This window comes from Oncorhynchus masou, chromosome 21 (genome assembly GCF_036934945.1).
Source record: "Oncorhynchus masou masou isolate Uvic2021 chromosome 21, UVic_Omas_1.1, whole genome shotgun sequence".
Lineage (NCBI taxonomy): Eukaryota > Metazoa > Chordata > Actinopteri > Salmoniformes > Salmonidae > Oncorhynchus > Oncorhynchus masou.
Genome location: NC_088232.1, coordinates 29972579 through 29995694, shown reverse-complemented (window position 1 = coordinate 29995694; position 23116 = coordinate 29972579). Strand labels below are relative to the sequence as shown.

The 23116-nt window shown below is 42.2% G+C and overlaps 1 protein-coding gene across 1 annotated transcript in view; it reads left to right on the top strand.

Annotated features, from left to right (window-relative positions):
- LOC135508088 (gamma-aminobutyric acid receptor subunit beta-1-like) overlaps nucleotides 1-23116 on the top strand; it is a 60499-nt gene that overhangs the window by 23295 nt on the left and 14088 nt on the right. The window contains exons 4-5 of the mRNA XM_064928028.1: nucleotides 13346-13566; nucleotides 21538-21620. Of these exons, the coding sequence (XP_064784100.1) occupies nucleotides 13346-13566; nucleotides 21538-21620 (304 nt within the window). The remainder of the gene's footprint in view (nucleotides 1-13345; nucleotides 13567-21537; nucleotides 21621-23116) is intronic.

Here is a 23116-nt window from a genome sequence, read left to right as displayed (position 1 = left end):
TCTTCAGGGGTTTCAATGCTATGAATTGTGTCTGAGTTTCTGCATTCCCTTCAAGACGGTCCTCATGTGCTATCCCTGCTCTGTAGTTCCCTCCCTTCTGCAACGACTGCATTGCAGTCCAATCGAATTCATGAATCTGATCATCAAACTCTTTGTTCTTGCTTTTTTATTTTTTTTAAGAAACAGGTCCCAGCTTTTTATAATGTACTGTCCGGGTGTAACCTTTTAAGCGTTTGATGCTTGAAGGGGTAATAAATGTTTTTTGTTGTTGTTGTTGTTTTTATGAAAATGAACGTCGCTCATTCATAGAGGATGTCCCACTTAATGAAACTCCTTTTCTCCCACTTTTGTCAAATTCTCTGCAGACTTCACACCCCATTAGCTTTTTGTTAAAGCTTCTCAGCTAAAGCCGCTTGACTATCCCTGACGGATGCCAACGCACTTCTTTGGTCTAAGCAAAGGAAAAATATAGAGGAGCAAACAGGGAGATGTGCAAGACACAGCTGACTAAGAAGAGGATTTTATTCAAATAGAAAATCAACAGTCTTTGGAGAAGACACAATTTTGAACTAGAAATGACATTCTTTAGAAAATGTGATGCGCAAATGCAAGCGACTCACATATTTAGCTAAGAAGGCAAGAGGGGCTATAGCTTGTTTAGTAGACAATTAACAGCCAAGTCATGTAACAGATACAATTATATAGTTTGTGAGCTAATCATAGGTTGGAAGAGCAGTTTACACATTCAATATATTATATATGTTGAATTGGGTTATTGGGACATCGTTATGAGACAGTAAATGTGTTGATTTTATTATTCAAGGTCGATATCCATGCTTACTATATACCCCTAGAATGCGGCTCAGCATGTGTACTCTAGTATGTGAGGAACTGGGCCAAAAAGCATCACAATTACCTAATACAAATTAAAATATAATATATATATTTCTTGAACATCCATCTTAAAAGCACTCAGCCTAGGCTACATATACTGGATAAGTGCAAACAACTTATGTTAGCTTTGAGTTCAGATAATGCTAACAGTGGTACTGTATTATTTGCATATAATGCTAGTACTGTTCATTTGCTACAGAGAGATTCATCATAGAGATGTACTGCTGTCCTAAGCATGACTGTTTCAGGTAAAACCATAGTATAAAGGCTTCATTTTGTATTTTTACCAAATCACTGGAGGCTAATCCACTTGGCCCTTAATTCTTCAACAAAAAATACACCCTTGCAGTGGCATTGAAATTCGTCTGAGGCAGGCCGGGCTGTATGCTGATTTAGCGGCAAAACGTGGCAGTACCAAAGGGATTATACAGGGATATTTCAGGTCATTGTCTCACTCTTACCGGCCTTAGTCATCAGACATGCTGTGCTGTCAAAGGCAACCGGCTAGTAACGAGACAATACTGATGCGACATGAGCTGTAGGAGGTTTGCTGTGAGGTCACATGGGTCAGACTCGTATTCTTTCTCTTCCTGAGTTGAGTGATTGGCTGTGGCAACATTTCTGCCTGAGCGACCTCAAACATTCATTGGAAAAGGGCTGCTGCATGTGTTCAGGTATTGGATAACCTACATTGTTGCTTGTCGCCAGGATGTCACACTGCCTACATGAAAGTAGTGCTTCCCAATGGGGAAGTGTACTACAGAGGTAATAAAGGCTGCAGGATTTCTGCTCAGTCAATAATAAGTATTTCTAGAGATTAAAGGAGTATTTGATTAAGTTAGTATGTGTTTGAGACTTGATATAATGGATGTCTGGTTTTCAGATTATTTAATGGTCTGATTTCTGCAGGATTGTAGCATCAGAGAGATTTGAGCACTCTTTGCTCTACTTAAGACTTTAAGACTTTACGAAATAGCAGGTCATTCTCCCCTTGTGGCTGGTGTAAGATACTGTAATGAATTGGTGCTGGCTGTCTCTTTATCTTTGTCTCTCTCTACTCCTCTCTCCGACCCACACTCCCTTTCCTTTCTCTTTGGGCTTTCTTCCTTTAACTATAACTCATATTGCGGACTGAACCTAGATTTTAGTGGTTTGTTTGTTTGACATGTGAGGACCTCACTTTTTACAAGCTTGAGTGACGTCAAGTAAAAGTTGTGTTTGTTAGCGATGCACAAAAGCTGTTTTGTTATCATGGCAACCGCCGTGGAATTGCTTTGACTCTGTGTCACAGTCCATTTCTTTTCAGATTTTTGGGAAGATTTGAAAGTAGCATCTCTGTTTCTCAAGGTTAGAGCGGTAGGAGTGCTGCCACACATGCACGGTTAGTACAGCCATGACTCTCATGAAGTGACAGCCACACTCAATATACTGTAGAACTCTCTCCCAGGCCCCATGGAAGCCCACTTGTGCCAAAATCAATCAACAGCACAGACAGGCAGGCAGGCAATAATCACTTTATTGGGTTGTTAATGAAAATATAGGTAACGCCCTCGCTCTTGTCGACATGTGTGCTATGTTGCGCTGGTTAGCCAAGAAATGTGATTATGCTGAATGAGAATTCCCCATGGTAGGCCCAGTTGTTAGTATGAGGAAGCTTACGAACCCCCACTACTCCTCCTGTCATTGCACCTTATGTATCTCCACTGCAGCTACTGTATTGAGCACCTTATGAAGCCCTCATAGTGGCTTGTGGTCAGGAGTTATTGATCTGTTTGGGAGATTGATGTGTCCGCCGCCTTCTAAGGATGAGGATTTATGTGATGCTCTGCCGATAGCACTTCATCTCACCAGTGGGAAAGATCAAGGTGTCAGGGGTGGGTTCTCTGTTCAAACAACTTCATCTCAGCTCAAAATCTGTTGCCCATGCTACTGTATGCTATGCCATGATCAGGAGTCCAAGCACTGAGGACGCAGGAGCCCACCCACCTGGGTTTGATTCACAGTTTTATTTTATTTACCCCTGGAAAAGAACAACCAAGGCACTGCACAATTAATCAATCAATTAAATGTATTTATAAATCCCTATGTACACCAGCAGATGTCACAAAGTGCTATACAGAAACCTAGCCTAAAACCCCAAGCAGCGGCCTCCTGGGCGGTGCAGTGGTCTAGGGCACTGCTTTGCAGCGCTAGCTGTGCCACCAGAGGCCCTGGGTTTGCGCCCAGGCTCTGTCGCAGGCGGCCGCGACCGGGCGACGCACAATTGGCCTAACGTCGTCCTGGTTAGGGAGGGTTTGGCCGGTAGAGATATCTTTGTCTCATCACGCACCAGCGACTCCTGTGGCGGACCGGGCGCTGTGCACGCTAACAAAGGTCGCCAGGTGCACGGTGTTTCCTCCAACACATTGGTGTGGCTGGCTTCCGGGTTGGATGCGTGCTGTGTTAAGAAGCAGTGCGGGTTGGTTGGGTTGTGTTTCGTAGGACGCATGGCTTTCGACCTTCGTCTCTCCCGAGCCTGTACGGGAGTTGTAGCAATGAGACAAGATAGTAATTACTAACAATTGGATACCACAAAATTAGGGAGACAAAAGGGGTTTAAAAAAGAAGGAAAAAACAGAAGAAAAAAAACAGCAAGCAATGCAGATGTAGAAGCACGGTGGCTAGGAAAAACTCCCTAGAAAGACAGGAACCTAGGAAGAAACCTAGAGATGACAGTGTAAGCGCACAGTGTAGGTGCTAGAGGTCGACCGATTAATCGGAATGGCCGATTAATTAGGGCCGAAGTCAAGTTTTCATAACAATCGCAAATCGCTATTTTTGGACACCGATTTGGCCAATTTCTTTATTTTTTTCTTTATTTTTTTGCACCTTTATTTAACAAGGCAAGTCCGTTAAGAACACATTCTTATTTTCAATGAAGACCTAGGAACGGTGGGTTAACTGCCTTGTTCATGGGCAGAACGACAGATTTTTACCTTGTCAGCTTGGGGATTTGTTTTTGCAACCTTCCGGTTACTAGTCCAACGCTCTAACCACCTGCCTTACATTGCACTCCATAAGAAGCCGGCATGACAGGCTAACTACCTGATATGTGAGGGCAGCAAGAAGCCGAGGTAAATTGCTAGCTAGCATTAAACTTATCTTATAAAAAACAATCGGTGCCTGTTAATTTCTCATCGAATCACAGCCTACTACGCCAAACGGGTGATGATTTAGCACTGTCGTTGCACCAACGCTAACCATAAACATCAATGCCTTTCTTTAAAATCAATACACAAATATAGATTTTAAACCTGCATGTTTAGTTAATATTGCCTGCTAACATGAATTTCTTATAATTAGGGAAATTGCGTTCCGTGCAAGCAGTCAGTTATTTTATGCAGCAGTTTGGGCCGCCTGGTTCGTTGCGAACTGTGTGAAGTCCATTTATCCCTAACAAAGACCGTAATTAATTTGCCAGAATTATACATAATTATGACATAACATTGAAGGTCGTACAATGTAACAGCAATATTTAGACTTAGGGATGCCACCCATTAGATAAAATACGTAACGGTTCCGTATTTCACTGAAAGAATAAACGTTTTGTTTTCAAAATGATTTGACCATATCAATGACCAAAGGCTCGTATTTCTGTGTGTTATTATGTTATAATTAAGTCTATGATTTGATATTTGATAGAGCAGTCTGACTGAGCGATGGTAGGCAGCATTAGGCTCGTAAGCATTCATTCAAACAGCACTTTCGTGCGTTTGCCAGCAGCTCTTCACAATGCTTCAAGCATTGAGATGTTTATGACTTCAAGCCTATCAACTTCCGAGATTAGGCTGGTGTAACTGATGTGAAATATAAGGATGAACATTTTCCTTGGATTCTGTTATTATTATTGGATTCTTATATCCCTATAAGAACATCCAATAGTCAAAGATATATGAAATACAAATGGTATAGAGAGAAATAGTCCTATAATTCCTATAATAAGTACAACCTAAAACATGTTAAAAAGAACCACCAGCTTTCATATGTTCTCATGTTCTGAGCAAGGAACTTAAACGTTAGCTTTTTTACATGGCACATATTGCACTTTTACTTTCTTCTCCAACACTTTGTTTTTGCATTATTAAACCAAATTGAACATGTTTCATTATTTATTTGAGGCTAAATAGATTTTATTGATGTATTATATTAAGGTAAAAGAAAAGTGTTCATTCAGTATTGTTGTAATTGTCACTATTACAAATAAATGGTAAAAAAATTGGCCGAATGAATCGGCATCGGCTTTTTTGGTCATCCAATAATCGGTATCGGCGTTGAAAAATCATCATCGATCGACCTCTAGGTGCAGAGTTTTGAGTCCCAGTTCCCCTCCCAGATTCACTTTAATAAATCCTATGGCGATTTTCCTATAGTCTCTGGTACAACATTTATATTGCTGCAGTAACTACAGTATGAGAGAGTCATGGGGTGTCTGGTTGGGTCCTTCATCTCTCTGAAAATAGTGAGGAAGTAGGGAGTCAGTGACACTATAAACTGAGATGATGACTCAAAGACAGTATCAGAGTGTCTGTTTCTCCATTTTTTTGTCATGTGCCATATTAAAGTTGGGTTGCTCAGTGATATGTATGCAGAGTAATAGGTGACATTTCCCCCATATGAGGCAGACTGCTGCAGTGGAACTGCTCTCTTTCTTTGTGCTCTCTCGCCATTCAGGCCTGGAAATAATGCAGATGAGGAGATGAGTGGAGACATTCTTGCGCTAAGAGCTCTGTGAGATGAATTTAAAGCGAGTTACTTCATTTTCTTTAACCCCTTGGTGAACCTGATCCAGAACAGATGGGTGAATTTAGCGTTTAATCTAATCTGTCACTGGCTCTGTCTGTACTGTACTATACTGCACTGTCTGTACTGCAGTGTACTGGTAAGGTACCATACAGTGCTGCCTATTTGTCATACAGTACACTGGTCCTTTTTATGAAGCAGTCAGAGTGCATACTGTTAACCATCTTGTTCTGCAGAAGTAGCCTATGAATTCACAAAATGTTAGTGTGAAGAAACGTTGTGGGTGTCTTGCTGCTTATTTGTAAGCCTTTTTAGTAAACCAATGTGAAATCAAACAGCATTCCCAGGCCATTTTAGTCAACCATTGTAGAATCAAACAGCGTTCAACAATGCATATTAGAAAGCTCTTGTGTTTGATAGCAAGTGAGAAAACGAGAGATCAGCATTTCATGGATCCATTTTGTAAGTAAGATTGCGAGCTAAGATTTCATCACACAGAGAGTATGCAGAGCCTTATAACAGCGTCCTAACTTCGTAGACTGTGTCAGAATTCCAGACCCATTAGACTGGAGGTTAATGGTTCCCCATCTGATTAGATGTCGAGCAGCATTTCCTATAAGGAACATCATGGGCACTGCCCAGCCAGTGGGAGCGTGGGATAAAACATGAGGCTGCCGACAGTGCGGAGCGACAGAGGGCACTCAGGTTTAATGCTTAATGTAATCATTCTCCACTGACCTAAACCTCTCTGGAAATCTGAAAGATAGAAAGTCACAAGGGAAAGAAAGTCTGAGAAAGGCTTTTTTTCTGCTCTCCTCACCACCAAGAGAATCTCAATAAGTTTATTGAATTGTCACTTTCTTACATGTGTATGACTTTATGTGGAGGTGTTGGCATGGAAACAAGGGAGAAGGTGGTGATTGGTTTAAGTGATAGGAAGACGTGGTCATGGGTGTGGGGGTGGGTGGGTGGCGGGGAGTGGTGGATATGGAGGTGTGCAATAGATGTATAGACCCCTGAGTTCGGGTTAAATTCATTTGAATTCCAGCCAACTCCATGTCTAATTCCTTCAGTCAATTGATTGGAATTTAAATTAATTTGACCCCATCTCTGGTATGCATACATATAAATTTTATGCAAGACCTGTGTCTGTACATTCAATGTACATCCTGACCATTAAACCAATCACAACCCTCCTCCTATCCAAGGACATATAACACAAGCTTCAGTCCACTCAAATCGCAATATAGTCAGTCACCTGCAGTAACACTTAGTTACACAATCTGATGAGTTCTTAGTTATGCTGTGCACCCAAGTTGCACTCATGTCTCGAAAGCACATTGACTTGACGACTCAAATCTTGCTCAATAACTCATTGACAGTAAATTAATGAAGAGAAGTCTTGGACGACCTTGAAACACAACAACACAACATTATACAGGTTATTAAATGCAAGCGGAGCTAACATTTTTCACTAAGCAGGCTGGTAATTTCTCTGACTTGTGAGAACCACTTGGTGGGATCTTTAAATTTGATTGACAGGTGAGAGTCTTGGGTTGTGTGCTTGACTTTTCTTCATCGGCACGTCCGACAGCAGAAGAAGCTGCAGAGACCTTTGTCAAAAACTTTCCTCAGTGGGACTGAATGGTGTATCATGTCTGTTTTTGTCAGGGATCCAACCATGTTTGGAAAGTGTAACAGCAGGACAAGTCCTATGCAACATTTCCACTCAAGACACAAGCATAGGAAATGATCCGAAGATTATACTACAGAAGAACAGAGGAATAGATGCAGACATTTTGTAGTCTTTTGAGGGAGCTGTACGCCATAGTGACATTTGGTATTTTGTGTGTGTTTGCTTATTTGCATGTATGTGTCCATGCATGAATGCATGAGTGAATACTGCAATGATGCCCAGAAAAATCTGAAACAAGGCTGCTCTCATGCAATGAGCACCATTCATCCAATGAATATCTGCAGACCCAGTTGCCAGCAACTGTTTTCATTATTATTGCCAAATGCTGCAGAAGTTTTTACAGTAACTAGGCTGGAAGGGAAGACTGCACTGCCATCTCTACCCTTCTCCTCCCACCCTCTCTCCCTCTATCCTGTGATGTATTACAGTCTGCAACCCGTAGATGGGCATGGATTGGGAGGAATTAGGTCACGAAGAAGCACACTGCAGAGGGGATAGCGCGGTGCTTACGTGCGTAGGAGAGAGCCCATGTTGTCGTCCGCGGTGCGGTGAAAGATGGAGAGGAGTAGGGGCGAGCTCACTTTAAAGAGTGCCTATCATACATCAACAAAGGAAATGGGAGGGAGAGGAAACATGCCAAGGGCAACGCCTGCCCCTGTTTCCCTTCCTGTGTGTGTGTGTGTGTGTGTGTGTGTGTGTGTGTGTGTGTGTGTGTGTGTGTGTGTGTGTGTGTGTGTGTGTGTGTGTGTGTGTGTGTGTGTGTGTGTGTGTGTGTGTGCAGTGCAGCAGCGGGCACTCTGCTTTAGCTCTCTCATATGCATAACGGTATTCTGCTCACGTTTAAGACTTTCTGCTGTGGAAACACTGAGGTGCTAGAGTGATGATGGAAAAGCGGGCGTCTAGGGGAACAGCTGTTTCTAATAATAGAATCCAAGGAAAATGTTCATCCCCAATGAGGGACAGAGCTGCAACGTCCCCCATTCTCTCCTCCTCTCTCCTCCTCTTCTCTGTTCCCAGCCTTATGAGGCAGCAGTTCTCACTTAAAGCTATGTCATCCCAGGTTTATGTTGCTCATTAACAGTTTCTGTGGATTTGTAATTCCCTATTTGGAATTTATTGTTTTACATGTACGGTAATTGGCTTGTATCTGTACTTTACTGATTAGCCTTCTAAATCTATCATGTTTTTTTTTTAAATACAATTCGCACGTTCTCCAATATAGTTATTAATCTGTTAATAATATCTTATTTGTGCAAATTTAAGTATGACAGCCTGTATTTAATTGATTATATGCTTATATGGACTGAGAGGACCAACTCAATTACAGGATGGTTCCATCTTTTATGTAATAGTGAAAGTAAATACTGTTACATCTGCATTCTAGAAGCAGTTATCACTTACACATGGCGGAGGGTTGACAGGTACAGATCTCTTGGCCTTGATCTTACACATCAATCTCGTATTGGCATTTATCAACGTACTGAAGCAACTTTTTTAAATTACCAGCCCAGTCTAAGCAAAAGCAGTAGACATGCTTTAAAGCAGACAAATAATTTAGTGTGTTCACATTTTAAAACATTAAGTTTGTCCTTGGATAACCAGCTTATTGTTCCTTCATCTGTGAATAAGAAAGAAAAATGTGGAAATGTGTCTCCAATAAGCTTTTTTTCATGAAAGTTTATTTCCCTGAAGCATGTTCTGAAATGCCTGCATAGGCATCTTTGCAAACTGCAACTAATGCTGGAAAGCTTGAACGCTGTGAGTGGAATCTTAACTGCAGCTTTGCAACCCAGATTAGACTGATAGAAACCGGAGTGATGCAACTCTCCCCTGCCAGCCCTCAGAAAAGGTTACCAGCAGTTAAGTGAAGCATTTTGAAGTGTGTTTCATCAAAATGCCTGCAAGGCTTTTTGGATGGCTGATATAAATGATCTCCATTCATTTTTAATCATTTGGTTTTGTTTGTCCTGTTTTCTGCTGTCCCCTCAACCTCAAGTCTTCAGATTGGGAAAAGATGCCGCAGTGCTGTCACTTGGATCAAACCACAGCAGTGGATCAAAAATAGCAGATTTTAAGACGGCCCCAGAACAGAGCCCTGGAGAACACCTCACTTGACCTTCGATAACACATCTATAGAGAGAGCTAATTGAACATATAGATAAAGTATTCAACCGTTACAATTAGTATCTTCAAAGGCAATGGCATTTAATGTATACTGTATATAACAAAGAACTTTAAAATGAGACATGGTGATTAAATGTACCGTCATGTTAGTTTTCTCATCTCTTTCCCACAGTATGTTTGACTTTTTGCTCTTCTATTTATACGTAATTCCCTCTGTAATTTCACACTGGTGCAAATGCTAGATAAATCTGGCACACCATTTTCAATATCAACAGAGTACCCGAATTACAACAAACACAGTTGAGATCTTTCTCATACAGATGTTTTGCTGTTGCTGGCACGTCTTTTTCTCAAAGACCTTGAGTGATCTTGAGGACCTTATGCACCTTGGCAACCGTCTCTGTCACCTAATGATCAGCTCTGTTATTATCATTCCATACCCTCCCCTCTCTCTCACACACTGTCATGCACACCAATTGATATGCAAGGGAAGTTACCCTCTGATATCGGACAGTGTGCTTATAGCAGAGCCTAAATATTAGCTCTTTGCATTGCACCTCAGGTTTATTGACACATCATCCTTCTTCTCTCTCTTTGACTTATCTAAACTATCTCGAAAACCGACTTAACCTTCCGGCTTAGCCATTGATAGACACAACAATAGCTCATGTCGGCATCAAGCTTATCATGACTGTGCATGGAGCTTTTTATAAAGCCTTTATGCATCCCTCAAGTATACAGTGCCCATCATAAGTATTTACCCTCTTAGATTGTTTCACATTTTGTTGAGTTACAAATGTGGGATTGAAATAGATGCAGTCAAATGACCAAAGCGCCCTCTAGAGGCCTCATTCATGGGTGGAATGTTATTAATATTAACATGTTTTTCTTTTTCTCGCAGAAAATCTGATGTTTCTATGTCAAATGGTTGAGTTATATTTCTGTCTTCTGTGATGTATATAAAGTGTAATACTGGGATGCAAACTCAATGTAATACATCTGACACGGTGCAGACGTCTTATTTCTTTATGCGCATAACCAAATCACATGTATTTATATAGCCCTTCTTACATCAGCAGATATATCAAAGTGCTGTACAGAAACCCAGCCTAAAACCCCAAACAGCAAGCAATGCAGGTGTTATGTGCTATGTGTTACCCTGGTCACCATAGAAGCACCCACCCACAGCACGCTCTCCAGCAGGTATATTTCACTGGTCACCCCCAAAGCCAATTCCTCTTTTGGCCGCCTTTCTTTCCAGTTCTCTGCTGCCAATGACTGGAACGAACTGCAAAAATCGCTGAAGCTGGAGACTCTTTATCTCCCTCACTGACTTCAAGCACCAGCTGTCAGAGCAGCTCACAGATCATTGCACATAGCCCATCTGTAAATACCCCATCCATCTACCTCATCCCCATACTGTATTTCTTTATTTCTTTAGCTCCTTTGTAGCCCAGGATCTCCACTTGCACATTCATCTTCTGCACATCTATCACTCCAGTGTTTAATTGCCATATCTTAATTACCTCGCCACTATGGCCTATTTTATTGCCTTACCTCCCTTATCTTACCTCACTTGTACACACTGTATATTTACTTTTCTTCCTACTGTATTATTGACTGTATGTTTGTTTATTCCATGTGTAACTCTGTGTTGTTGTATGTGTCGAACTGCTTTGCTTTATCTTGGCCAGGTCGCAGTTGTAAATGGAACTTGTTCTCAACTAACCTACCTGGTTAAATAAAGGTGAAATTAAAAATTAAAACATGTGTGAAGTGTATACATTTGTTTCAAAGTAGATTTGTTTAAGACTACCAAGAAACACTCTGTGTGAACCTGATTTAACTCGCTGCAGTAAAATGTCGATTTTTGGGGGGGTCACTGATCTACACAAAATTATCCGTAATGTTTAAAAAAAACAACATTTATTCCACCTTTATTTAACCAGGTAGACTAGTTGAGAACAAGTTCTCATTTGCAACTGTGAAGTCGAGGATTGGTAGGATGGTCAGTTTTACCAGGGTGTGTTTGGCAGCATGAGTGAAAGATGCTTTGTTGCGAAATAGGAAGCCGATACTAGATTTAATTTTGGATTGGAGATGTTTAATGTGAGTCTGGAAGGAGAGTTTACAGTTTAACCAGACACCTAGGTATTTGTAGTTGTCCACATATTCTAAGTCAGAACCGTCCAGAGTAGTGATGCTGGACGGGCGGGCAGGTGCGTGCAGCGATCGGTTGAAGAGCTTGCATTTAGTTTTACTTGCATTTAAGAGCAGTTGGAGGCCACAGATGGAGAGTTGTATGGCATTGAAGCTCATCTGGAGGTTAGTTAACACAGTGTCCAAAGAAGGGCCAGAGGTATACAGAATGGTGTCATCTGCGTAGAGGTGGATCAAAGAATCACCAGCAGCGAGAGCGACATCATTGATGTATACAGAGAAGAGAGTCGGCCTGAGAATTGAACCCTGTGGCACCCCTATAGAGACTGCCAGAGGTCCGGACAACAGGCCCTCCGATTTGACAAACATGATTTTCAAATTAATACCCCATCTCTGTACCCCCCCCCCACACACACACACACACACACACACAATTATCTATAAGGTCTCTCAGTCGAGTACTGAATTTCATGCACAGATTCAACCAACTTGAAAATGGCTGTCAACAACCACTTGACCAAGCTTGAAGAATTTTGAAACTAATAATGGGCATATATAGCATAATCCAGGTGTGCAAAGCTCTTAGAGATTTACCCCAAACATGTTTTTAACATGTATTGACTCAGGGGGTGCATACTTACAGTATCTAATCAAGATTTATTTTTTATTAATTAAAAAATGTTTTAGAATTTTTCTTCCAGTGTATTTTGTGTGGATCATTTGACAAAAAATTGCAATTAAATACGTTTTAATCCCACTTGTGACAATTAAAATGTGAAGAAATCCAAGAGGGGTGAGTACTTATGATAGGCACTGTAAGTGTAAACCGAGAGAACAACAGAGTAAACAGGTGAAAGTTCAAAATGAAGTTAGATTGACGTTTGGGGTGCTGATGCAGGAGTATAGAGAAAGGGGAGAGTTTGAGGACCGGACGGATGGCGTGACAGGAGTGACCATGGGGCAGGTGATGGAGGTACTGTAGATGCTCAGCCCCTCCAAGGAGCAGAGGGGCCAAATGGAGCATGAGAGTCGCCTGTTTTTCTGCGCGTAATAAGAACTGATGTTACACAACTTCATTCACCTCAGCAGTACGTGGTCTTATTGCAGAGTCTGTGGTTGTGCCAAGTTATTTTTAAAAAGAAGGTGCAAACTGTGTGGGAGACTGCAGTGCAACACAGACTGACAGCAGAGACTCCGTCTGAATAATTGGTAACACACTCACACATACACACTTAGTCATACTGTAAGTCAGTGGCTCCCCCAATCGTTTTCTGTTACTGTACAACCAACTGAATTTTGCTCTTCCCGGAGTACCCCTGAAGTACCCCCTCATGTGTATTTTACCAGTAGGCCTATGGTCTCATGAGTCTTCTCAAGTACCCCCTGTACCACCAATCTTAGTACCCCTGGTTAGCAACCACTGATCTAATTCATACACTCATGCAGGTAGTCAGTCACACACTTAGCTACACACACAGACAACCCAACCAGACATCCACTCAAACACACAGACAAAGGACGTTTACCCACGTGTGTTCTGGCCCTGGCCCAGACACAGTGCCACACACAAATAGGCACACAGTGAACCATCCAAGAACAGAGAGCCAATCCGGCCCACAAACAAAATACACCATGTACTTTCCTATTGTTTGCTTAACCATCCCAACCCTTCTTCCTCTTCCACCCCCCTAGGATTACACCATCACCATGTACTTCCAGCAGTCCTGGAGGGACAAGCGCTTGTCCTACACAGGGATTCCCCTCAACCTGACGCTGGACAACAGGGTGGCTGACTCGCTCTGGGTCCCTGACACCTACTTCATCAACGATAAGAAATCCTTTGTGCACGGAGTCACAGTGAAGAACAGAATGATCCGACTGCATCCTGACGGAACTGTGCTCTACGGCCTCAGGTGAGTGTGTGCGTATCAGCGTTCCGTGTTCTTGGGCTCCTCTGTAGATCAGTTGGTAGAGCGTGGCTACTGCAATGCCAGGGTAGTGGGTTTGATTCCCAGGACCTCCCATACAATAAAACAAATGTGGGTGTGTCAGTTCTGGTTACTATGTAAAAAGGACATTCTACTCCAAAATAGAAAGATGCTGACATCATAAATATAATTTCCCCTTCCAGAAATGAGCTCAGTAACATATTGGTCCATATGATCAGGCAGGTGTGGCTATAAATAGGCTGGGGGTTTTCCATGTGCATTTACCCAATTGGGCCCAAATATTAGCCAGAACACAAACTCTAGTTAGCAACTGATGTATTGATGACTTGAATGTCATAAAAACATTCCACTGGCACTCAGCCAACTAAGGATCATGTACTGTGAATGTATGCCTACCTGTTATACTTAACCCCTGTTACATTTAGCCTCTGTCTTCCCTATGAATTCAACGCCATTGGCGAGGACTAATGCGCATAAACCATGCCGCTGCTAAAAGCTCAGGGTCTCAAATGGTGAATTTGACTAATTTCTTGGACTTGAGAAATAAGTGGAGCCTGGTAACACTAGAAAGCTCTGTGATCCTTCTCTTTTAACAGTGGGCATCAAAACTGCTTTCAAAGGTGTGTTTTCCCACAACTGCATTAAGAATGTTGTACAATGACTGGACATGTATATTTCTCTGTGTGGCTCTCGCAATTTTAATGTGCCTCGAGAGGAATATAATCTTCTGGCATAGAATGTGACAGGCTGAACAATTGAATAGGTAAACTATTCTACTATGGGTTTGTCTGATTTTGCTGTTGCTTACTCGTGTTGTTGGCTGTGGAAAGTTAAATGTGGATAACAATTTTTCATTAGATAATTCCAATAACCAAAGGTACTGGGTTACAGCTCCGCCTGGTTCTCATTTGGATCATACTGTAGGTGCCAGGTCTCGGACCCGGCGGGATCCGGTCCAATTTAACCTCTGTGTTTGTGTGTGTGTGTGCGTGCGTGCATGTGTGTCTACGTCTTAGTGTCTATTTGTGCATTTGTGTGAGCTTATGAGTGATAATGGGAGCCGACCTTCAAATTTTGCAGACTGGGGGTTGGTTTTAAGAGCATGCAACCGAAGCTCCTGCACATCATCTCTTGGTGTGTGTGTGCTGCAACTGTACTGGAAAAAACTGCACATAGGCAAGGAGACCATCCATTCCTCAAAGCCTTATCAAACAACTGCCATTGCTCTTTCTCCTCTGCCTCTGGAGTGTGAGAGGAAGATCCAGGTGGGGAATCATTTATGGAGCCGTACTCCCCTGCAGTCCTGGAGCACGGAAGCAGTGTAGACTGGTAGGCTACATGCTCCTTGTCTGGCTACCCAAACTCCTTGCTCCCGCTAAACGCTACGCCACACCCACACATGTTAATTTCTTCTCCACAATGAGTCTGGATCTGAGCACCTCCCCGACAATTTCTAGAATGGAAGTACATTCTAGACCATCTGATTGGTCCCAGAAACAGATGGGTTGGGCCAGAGCCAGAACACATGTGGGTAAAGCGTTGTTTAAAAAATCGTTATTGGCTTCGATACTCTGATTGGTTAGAGATGATCTAATCGCTGATTACTTATTTTGTACAACACCCTTCATTTTGACATCACCACAAACGGCTTCAATGATGGCATCGGAGGAATTCAGTTTGAGTCGTCAGGCAAACATGCTACCCTCCTTGCCTCTGCAGTGCTGAGCCGCACCGAGCTAACGAAGGGAACTGAAGGGCAGCCACTGTCAATAATGCAGTGGAGATCAGAGGGATTCAGCGCTTTGGTGGGGGAGAATGATGACTTGACAGTTTCTGTAGTTAGATATCCTTTTTTTGAGCTACAAGGCAGATCTCTAGGGTTTGTAGGGAAGATCCAATACATGTTTATTACTTTAGTCGGGTTAGTCATATCTTGTAATCATGACAGTGGATGTGGATTTTGTCATTAGTGCTCATTTGAATGTTGGTTCTAGCCAAAAAGTATAGTTTGTCTGGGAAGGCATTATTTGTGTTTTGTTTTTGTTAACCAGCAGTTGCCGAGACTACCAGGGTCGGATTAAAGTAATTTATCAATTAACTGTGAGGGAGCAAAGGAAACCCAGTGGAAACTGAGGAACTCAAGGGCAAGAGTTAGTCACCCCATGCTGTAGCTCATTAACTGGCTGAGTTAAAGGCTAGCTGGTAGTTCTGGGAGATAACATCTGTCTCGAAGATTCAGGCAAAATGACGTCACCACAGTTAAACCCAGTAATTTGACTCATATACATCTCCCTTTAACCTTATCAGCTCATCAGTGACCTCAGCTGCTGACAAGAGACTTGGCGTGTGATCTAAGTCACGGAACCAATGTGACCATTGACTGGAATCAAACCTGTGTTGACAGCGAGACACGCCCATCACAAAGAGGACAGTGTTAAGTCTCTGATCTAGCCGTTACCTCTGAAAGCTAACATCTGGCACTAACATCTGTCTTCAGGTCTCGGGCTAGGTTACATCATGGCGGAAGCTAACGACAACCAGGCAATCAATCCCATTAGCTACATTTGTATGAGTTGTTGTGATTGAGCTCAATGTCTAGATTAAAAGGCAGCTTGTGTGGTTCATATCTTTGTGAAGACGCTGAAGTGTTTTGTACACATTTATGTTGCTTGTTAGGTTAATTAGGGCTAAGAGGGAATCGAGCATGTGGCTAACCTGGTGTGGTGCTGGAGTGGAAGGTCTTAGATGTGTAATTTGATTAAGTATTGGTTTATGGCTAGATAAACAGGATGGCAGGTAGCCTAGTGGTTAGAGTGTTGGGCCAGTAACCGTAAAGGTTGCTAGATCAAATCCCTGAGCTGACAAGGTAAACATCTGTAGTTCTGCCCCTGAACAAGGCAGTTAACCCGCTGTTCCCAGGCTATCATTGTAAATAAGAATGTGTTCTTAATTGACTTGCCTTGTTAAATAAAAAATGATATTGTCTGTGCCCATTATAAATCTGAGGGGTTATTTTTGGTGCATAGAAATAGTGACTGTAGTATAATTTGGTGAAAACCCACTGGGCACAGATGTCATTTCAATTTCTAGTTTTGATTTACATTTGGTTGAGTTGTCAACCAACATTATTTCAACGTGAAATCAACAAAAATGTCACCATGTTATTGGATTTAGGTTAAACGTTGGGTGAAAACACAATTCTGCAATCAGTTTTTCACGTTGATTTAACTTCATTACATTACATGTTTTATTTTTTATTGCGTGGATACAACGTTGATTCAATCAGATTTGCCCAGTGGGAATGCAAATGTATCACCATTTTGTTTTGGTTGACGCCAAAGGATTTGGTTTTGTGTACCAGGTGGCTGAACAGCATGCTCCTTATTGGCATGAACATGTGTGCCAATATATACATGATTATCATGGTAACATTTAGGGCTGGATTTTAACCTGCCGCAGCAATGTTTATGCAACCGCTTTGTTTACACATTGAAATCGAATTCACCCCATGAATTGACTGAATTGAAATTCAATACACACACCAACTGTCTATAGGCCAACACTCAACTCACCTTCAGCTTCTTCCTTAGTCCTTTGAAGGGCATATTTAAAGGTAGACTCAGCAACATGACATCATCATACACAGCAGGACATATTGCCATGGCTCTTGCCAGTGTGGGCATGCACACATACTAGTAGTTTGGCCGATTTGGATTCTGTTGTTGTTGACGTCTGTAAACAGGAAGTAGCCCCGCTATGTGTATGATGACGTCTTATTGCTTAGTGTGCCTTGAACAAATCCTTTTAATTGACATTTCAAGCTAGTCTACTGTAGAAAGCCACATTAATATATTAAAATATCATTATTAGCTTGGTTTGAGTTGAGCTGTCAGCCTGTTGGGTGAGCAGCAGTGGCCTGGGTGCTGGCTGGCACGGGCCTGCGGAGAGATTCATTAGCAATAGCCATGCCTCTCAGGAGGATCAGGTGAGTCACCCTGCTGGCGCTGGCAGCTCCTGTCTGCCCCAACCATACGCTGCTCTCCCCAGGAGGACTACCAGGAAAACCTGCTCCGCTCGTTTCTCATCTCCAGTCCCCATCTCGTCTCTTTAAAGGTAAATGATGCCCAGTGTATCCAGTTACCCAGTGGTACTGTAGTGTACGTTCCTTGTTGGTACTAGTTTATAGTTACTGGAATTGATGATGTTTCAGTTCTACCCATGTCCCTGACCACTGCTGCAATACTTTTTTTTGTTAACAATAAACAATATATCTTTGGTATGGCTCTGTCATTTCCTAAGGCACTTTATACTTAAATATCCTATGCCATGATTGTAATTTTCTTTGACGCGTAGTCATGCAATGCTAGGATATTATGAACCATGACTACGTAATTCTTATGATACTCAGTCGAGCATTACTAATTGACTAACATCCTGAACCATGGCCATGTCTTAAGCACAGCCCTGTCGTTCTACATTACACTAACAGACAGTTACTACGCCCCATAAGCATGTCATTCATGTGGCTATCTGTCAGTGTCAGTGTCTCCCCTGCTCTGATGTCTATCTCTGATGTCTGGGCCCATTGTGAGTGAGTGCCTGTCTGTGTATAATCTGAATACTACTCTGTCGTTCAGTCTTCCTCTCGTCTTCTCTCCCTGCCTCCCTCGCGAGAGCACGCCGAAATAACTTGCATGTCATTGTGACAACTTTTGACTTTCATCTGCTTCGCTCCTCACACACAATTCTCCCAGTTCCACGTTGAGCGGGGAGACGTCTTCACACTCGAATGCTGCAGAATTATTATTCCCCGCAGACCACACAATTATTCAGCCAGTGTGCCTCTGCCTGCTGCTCACAGTGAGCCGGCTATACTTAGGCTGCCTGGAATGACCTCACCACTTACTGTAGTGTACACGTCTGCTGCCACGCTACCTTCACGTTTTAATGTATCCATCAATACGCATATGGCCAGTCGGAATGGTCACTGCACACGCTAACAAACAGTAGGCCTATTAGTTATGCTCAATGAAGATTGATTGAATATGGCAACATGTTTTTAATTCAACTTTTAATCAAATCTAGCATAACACTCATTGCTGTAATTACTAATTTTTAGGCAGCACTGCCACCTCTACTCCCGGTGCTTCAGCATGTGAAGGAAAAGAGAGTGTCTGTGTGATTAACATTTTATGAAGTATAGCCGTCATAACAAAAAGCTTTAATTGCAGTAAAATGTTAGATTATTTAACAGAACAACATCTTTCTAGCTAGCACCCTTTTACAGTTTGTTGTATTTTTAAAGCAAGACAATAGAGTTGAGCATGTTTTACCTTCCTCTTCCCCTGGAAAACAATATCAATCGTTACTGAGTGGAATATCCTGGATAAATGAAATGACAATCTTATAACCACTATACTAGTATAACTGCAGACATTTTCAGAGCATCACTTCTCCAATGTCAGTCATCCCAGTAGATAAGATTCCTCTCACATGAGCAATGCAATACTCTCACCAACTGCATTAGCCATCTCAGAAAACACAAACCAATACTAGTGCTGCAGTCAGTCACACCCGTAACATCTATCACTTAAACATGACACGTAATACCATCACGGATGCAAAGCCCACCTCTTTTCCTGATCGGCATTGATCTGATGGGGAGGGGATGTTACACACTGGGGTAATAGACTGGGAGTGGGCATAGTGCTCCGGGCTCCCTGCTGTAAAGTAGGGTAAACCCTTACTGACACCCCTACGGTATGGAGGAGCTGATGCTCTATTTTTACCCCATCTCTGCAGCTGCTTTATAATTCATCCAGACCACCCTAATGCATCTGGTGGGTTTGAGACATGGTCGACAGCCAAAGAATATTCAGCTGCAGAAATGTTTGATGAAATGCTGAATATTCATGCCCAGGGCTTCTCAGTTCTCAACATCGTTGTGGCTGAAATTGACAGATATTGGTCTCACTGGACACTCGCTATCACTCAGTGAGGAGAATGGCTATGGGCCAGTGAGATTCATTTTTACAAGGCAGGGCTCTTGGATTGGACGAAGACCAGGACTTATGCACAGATGACCACCACTGGACTTTTAGAATGCCCTTTACATGGATGGTTGTATTGCTACATTCCAAATCCATCCCTAGCCCCTTGGGACTCCATCTGGATCTGAAAGGATTGGTATACTAAACAGTATTGTTATAGATCAGCCTTGACTTCTGATAGGCAATATTGGAGATAACTATCCAATGCTTTCAGATCAACGTACTGTAGGTGCATAGGTATGGGCATTGGGATGGATTTCAAATTTAGCATGTACTACTATGCTTTTTATGTTTTGGCGATGGTTTCGTCACCCAAAACAAACGAGTGGCAGCTTGAGTGAGTTTTAGGTGCTCATCGATGCATGATATTTTGCGGCAGGAGAAGCTGGAGAATAAATGGAGAAACTGCAGAGGATCCCTGGAAATGTCTCAAACAGCTAGAGGGCTCAGGTTGGGTTAGGTGAATGCATTGCTGGCTATGACTCACATCCTGGCAGTCTCGGTGTGTGTGTGTGTGTGTGTGTGTGTGTGTGTGTGTGTGTGTGTGTGTGTGTGTGTGTGTGTGTGTGTGTGTGTGTGTGTGTGTGTGTGTGTGTGTCTCCTCTCATTTTACACGGATTATGCAGTGGAAAAGGGACACACACTTTACAGTAATGGTTCCCTGTTCACAATGATATACCAATGTGCGAACATGTTAGATGCACTTATTCTCTGAACATCTTATGTAATTTATGCAACTTCTTTTTGAGTGAGGACCCATTACACCTTTTTGTTTGTCTGAATTTGCAGATTTTATGTACCAGCCAAGCTTCAGAGAGCGCAATGATTTTGATTAGCTATGAACAGTGACTCCTCCACACTATGCTTTAAGTTTAATCCTTTACTCAGCAAAGGCGGTTTACATTAAAATCAATATTAAAACGACATCCTATTCTTATCGTATGTGGTTTCTGAGCAGAGAGAACACAACAACAGATGTAACTCTGACCCTTTCCCTTCCAAGGACCAGCCAACCCCTCGGCAAGCAGCCTGTAATAACACGGCTGCATGTGGCCACAACCTTGACCCTTTTCTGTCAGAGACCGAATTAACGCAATGAGTACATAAGCACAGCAATCTCACTGTTTCTGAACATTTTGGGTTGAATCAATACTAAAAGAATGAAAGCAGTGTAGCACAAATTCAATCCAAAATAGTCAAATTGAAGTGTGCTCCTTCAAATGAGACCTCAAAGCGAATAAGTCACGGATTTTAAAGTCCACCGATTGCCTGGATTTTTTGTGTTCATTCTTAATTAATCATAGTGCTAATTAAGATGGAACATGGAGCATTTCAAAGAGGGAGGGCACAGTCATGACTTAAGCAGTATGAAGGCAATTATGGGTGAGAAACGGAGAGTTCAATTTCCAGTGAAACCAAGGAGGGATTTGTGCAATAGAATGCTGAGTATGTACTGTGTGTGCTTCCTGAGTCATTGTGTGCGAGAAGGATGCGTTTTTCATTTCTCTCCATTATTAGGTCAACCTTTTTCACTGTGCACCTGAAAGTGTTTATATAAAATGTTATGGAATGTAACACACACCCCAAAAAACGACATTTTAAGTAGGTCTTATATTTTCTCTTGTTTCTCTGTACTCCTTGTATATGATATACAGTATGTGTGTTCACACAGATTTTATACTGTATGCTCTGCACTTGTAAGGACATACATCACGGTACGGGTTTGTGAGACATTAGTCCAATGGGATGTGGGGGTATATTTCAAATTTCTGGGCTAGATACAAGAAAATTATAGAATATCTACCTTCCCCCACCCCTCTACTTCTCTCTCTCTACATTCCTACTCCCCCTCTCTCTCTCGTTATTGTTCCCGCCCCCCTCTCAGGATCACCACTACGGCAGCTTGCATGATGGATTTGCGTAGATACCCTCTGGACGAACAGAACTGCACCCTGGAGATCGAGAGCTGTGAGTGCCAGTGTGTGTGTGTGACATCACTGTAGAGACTTATCTCAGCTTCACTTGTGCCATTTATCAATACTGGGCATGTTTACGAAAGCTTGTCCCTACACACAGATCTGAGGTCTATGTGACTCTATGGGTGCTATTGAATAAGCCCTAAGGGACAGTTTCCAGACCCAGATCGAGGCTATTCATGTAGTAAAACACACTTTCAATAGAGATTTCCTATTGAGCATGCTTTTTAGTCCAGGAATAGGCATAATCTAGGTTACTGAAACTGGCCCAAACTACATTTTACAATTACTTTCTGTTTCACTTAATCTACACATCTCATGATGACTTTCTCTCAGTCCATTCATTTTCACACATTCTTCTGTTACACAGGTCTATGTGCCTCAGGTAAGGGATTAATCTATTCCAAACCGTAGCAAAATATCTCTCCCATCGAGGACATAACGTACATCAAGCAGGGAAAAAACTACAGCACTTTACGCCAACTAATGCAAACTGGTCGTTTCTTGTTAAATCAAACTTGGCCAGAGTGCCATTTAAATAATAGATGGTACCTGCATGCGTAGTTAAATCAATCTGCACAGATGTGGACGCTTGGCTTTGGGTATTATGACAAGGTTCTGGAAATCACTATAAGATCTTGTGGAGCTGCTAGATGAATGAATTGACCGGGGTGATATATTAATACTTTTGGCAACACTTTACTCAAACCCTCTATCATGTCATCTGTCTTAATTATGACATACAATTACCTAGCGTAATAATAATTTTAAGCAACAATAAAGACTACGGTTTACTACTCTTCGATGCACCAACGCTGCTGGCACTGATTTGGCCAGGCCTTAAAGTTATTATCTTCATTTGAATTGTTCTAATTTATTTCATTTTATACCCTAATGGGAAATATCGGATCCAACCTTTGCACTTTGCAGTTTCTAGCTGGGGACAATCTGGTCCAGTTTCTAGCAGTGGACAATCTGGTCCAGTTTCTAGCTGTGGACAATCTGGTCCAGTTTCTAGCTGTGGACAATCTGGTCCATTTTCTAGCTGTGGGTAATCTGGTCCAGTTTCTAGCAGTGGACAATCTGGTCCAGTTTCTAGCCATGGACAATCTGGTCCAGTTTCTAGCAGTGGACAATCTGGTCCAGTTTCTAGCTGGGGACAATCTGGTCCAGTTTCTAGCTGGGGACAATCTGGTCCAGTTTCTAGCTGGGGACAATCTGGTCCAGTTTCTAGCTGTGGACAATCTGGTCCAGTTTCTAGCTGGGGACAATCTGGTCCAGTTTCTAGCTGGGGACAATCTGGTCCAGTTTCTAGCAGTGGACAATCTGGTCCAGTTTCTAGCTGGGGACAATCTGGTCCAGTTTCTAGCTGTGGACACTGATACATGGGAAAACATCCAGTTCTGCTGTTTTATTCTTCGCAGTCTCATAAAAAAACTATCTCCATATTGGTCTACACATTTCTTTACATGTCATTCTCCTATACCC